The following is a 2,406-nucleotide window of genomic DNA, read 5'->3' as shown; positions in this document are numbered from 1 at the left end:
CCTCACTGTCAGCCTTAGAATCAAAGCCACTGAGAAGGGGGGGAAATGGATGGGACCTGACTGAGGCCATAGACCTGACACACCAGTAAGAGGAGCACACCCCAGACCAGATACGAGCCTGCAGCTGGCTCCTCCAGGGACCGTCCTCTCGGGCCTGACGCTGCCTTTCCTCAGGTTCCCAGGGCGTTTGTGAACCTGGTGGTGATGCTGGAGATCATTACCCTGAGGGAGCTGTACCAGGAGAAGAGAGTGAGCTGCCCAAGGCTGATCCTCAGGTAAGACGGCGTCTCCTTCCCTGACTCCCAAAGGCTGGCGGGGGGGCAGGGGGGGGGGCTTCCTAGAGAGTGACCCCGAGGAGTTGGAAAGCCCTGGGGTAGCGTGTGAGAAGTCCTGAGACCACCCCGGTTTCTCCCCTGGAAAAACAGAGAGGACACCCCATGGGTTTTGTGCCCCAAGAGGAACCTTAGCTACCTGTCCTCTAAAGGTGTGCGTCTGAAACCCCAACCTTGCTTCTGAGTCCCGGGGGCCTGTGGCACCTTTGCCTCTGCAGAGAAAGGAATGGAGTCCAGTAGCGTGGGTGTGATGTGGGCAGTGCCAGGCCTCTGCCAGGACCTGCTTTAGAGTGTGCCTGGAGCCTCAGCGCCCTCTCTGGGCAGCATGGCCTGGCGAGGGACCCTGAGGGCTGTGGGTGCCACATATACATACACATGCACGTGCACACACACGCAAACATACACACATGCACACACACATACATGGACAAACAAACATACATACACCCACATACCCATATACTCATATACTCATGCATACACATTTACATGGACACGCACATGCACACATGCACACACACGGACAAACACACATACATACATACACACATGCACACACACACGGACAAACACACACATATATACACACATGCACACACACATATACACACAGGCACACACATACACGGACAAACATACACACACATACAAACACACAGGCACACACATACAGTCCCTCAGGTGGCTGTTCTTCCCTCGGCAGGGCTGACTCCATGACCAGCCATGCCCCGCGTCCCCAGCACCCAAAGCCTAGACTGTAAGTGTGCCCGCAGTCAGGGTGGTCCCTGTGAGAAGTCTGCCGCAGAGGGCACGAGCGCCGGGAGGTTTGTGCTCGGCTGTGAGCGGAAAGAAACGTTGGTGGTGGAAACCCACCCGGAGGATCTGGGAATCCAAGCCCATCCACCTGCTTCTCAGGAGCTCACAGCCGAGGGGCCCAGGGCCGTCTCAGCCCAGGCCTGCGAGGGTCAGAATCCACTACACAGCAGCCCGCAGCAACCCGGCGCAGAGCAAGGCCAACTGGAGTTCAAGTCCCGGCTTCTACACTCAGCCTTCTTGTGGCCTTGAGAAAGCTCCGACCTGCTCGGAGCCTCAGTGCGTTCTCATCCACAGACGGGGGAGGATGGCTGTGGGGTGAGCCGGCTATTGCTACCGAGCTCTGGGCACAGCGACTCCGTGCACGGGAACCGTGACCCGTGTTTGCCAAGGAATTGTATAGAAAATGCCTGCCTATACAGTATACTCACTCCCTGGATCCGCAAGTGTAGCATTTTGCTCTATTAACATTATCTCATGTCTATCCAGTAGTCTTCCAGCTCATGTTTCCCCAAGTATGCCCATGTTGCATGCTTTGGCTACAGAATGTCAAATTGATCCCAGAGAGTGTGTCTGCTTCCCCACAGCCTGAATGACAATGTGTGGTAGCAGCCTTTTCACAAGCTGCTCACCTGACGGGTATAAATGGCATCTCATTTTCCACATCCCCGTTTCTGTGATCCGTGGGTAGGGATCAGCTGATTTCCTCTGCTTGATGCTCACTTGCCTTTCCCCTTTGACTTTGTTTGCTCTCGTATCCTTGTCCAGTTCGGGTGAAATGGCCATGTGCTTTGACCACCTGAGTAAAACCCCATGTGCACACGCTCAGAGGTGCTGCTTCTCAGCTTGTTTGGTTTTAAGGCTTGTGTATGGGGCATCTGCTGAGCACGATGCAGTGAAGGTTGGGCATACAGTGAAAATGACACGTGGCTTTCTTCTCGAGGACCTTGCCCTGTCAGGGGTGGGAGGCCAGACCATTGTCCATCACACAGAGAGCAGAGCAGCCGGGCTGGCTCCAGGATGCACAGAGAAGATAGATCTAAACCCAAATGACTTGGGAATTTGGGGTGGGGGTAACCATCAGACAGCAGGAGGCTTTCCCCCTGGGACCTGAAAGTGAACGCATTTGTCCTGCAGGAAGAACAAGGTCAGGAAGTGGCCTCCTGGCTGTGGCTTGTGAGCCCCTGCCCCCAGCCCTGCAGGGCCCATGTTCCTGGGCTGAGAGCCATGCAACTCACTGCTGACTCATACCCAGACGACT

The 2,406-nt window shown here is 55.4% G+C and overlaps 1 protein-coding gene across 1 annotated transcript in view; it reads left to right on the top strand.

The window, feature by feature from the left end:
• The window catches only part of LOC101655063 (phospholipase B1, membrane-associated-like), a 170,554-nt gene that overhangs the window by 104,547 nt on the left and 63,601 nt on the right, over positions 1–2,406 (top strand). The window contains exon 15 of the mRNA XM_013006835.2: positions 175–275. Coding sequence (XP_012862289.2) covers positions 175–275 — 101 coding nt within the window. The remainder of the gene's footprint in view (positions 1–174; positions 276–2,406) is intronic.

This window comes from Echinops telfairi, unplaced genomic scaffold, assembly GCF_000313985.2.
Source record: "Echinops telfairi isolate 266 unplaced genomic scaffold, ASM31398v2 ScPeMD7_10;HRSCAF=50, whole genome shotgun sequence".
Taxonomy (NCBI): domain Eukaryota; kingdom Metazoa; phylum Chordata; class Mammalia; order Afrosoricida; family Tenrecidae; genus Echinops; species Echinops telfairi.
This window is presented reverse-complemented; position numbering and strand designations above follow the sequence as displayed.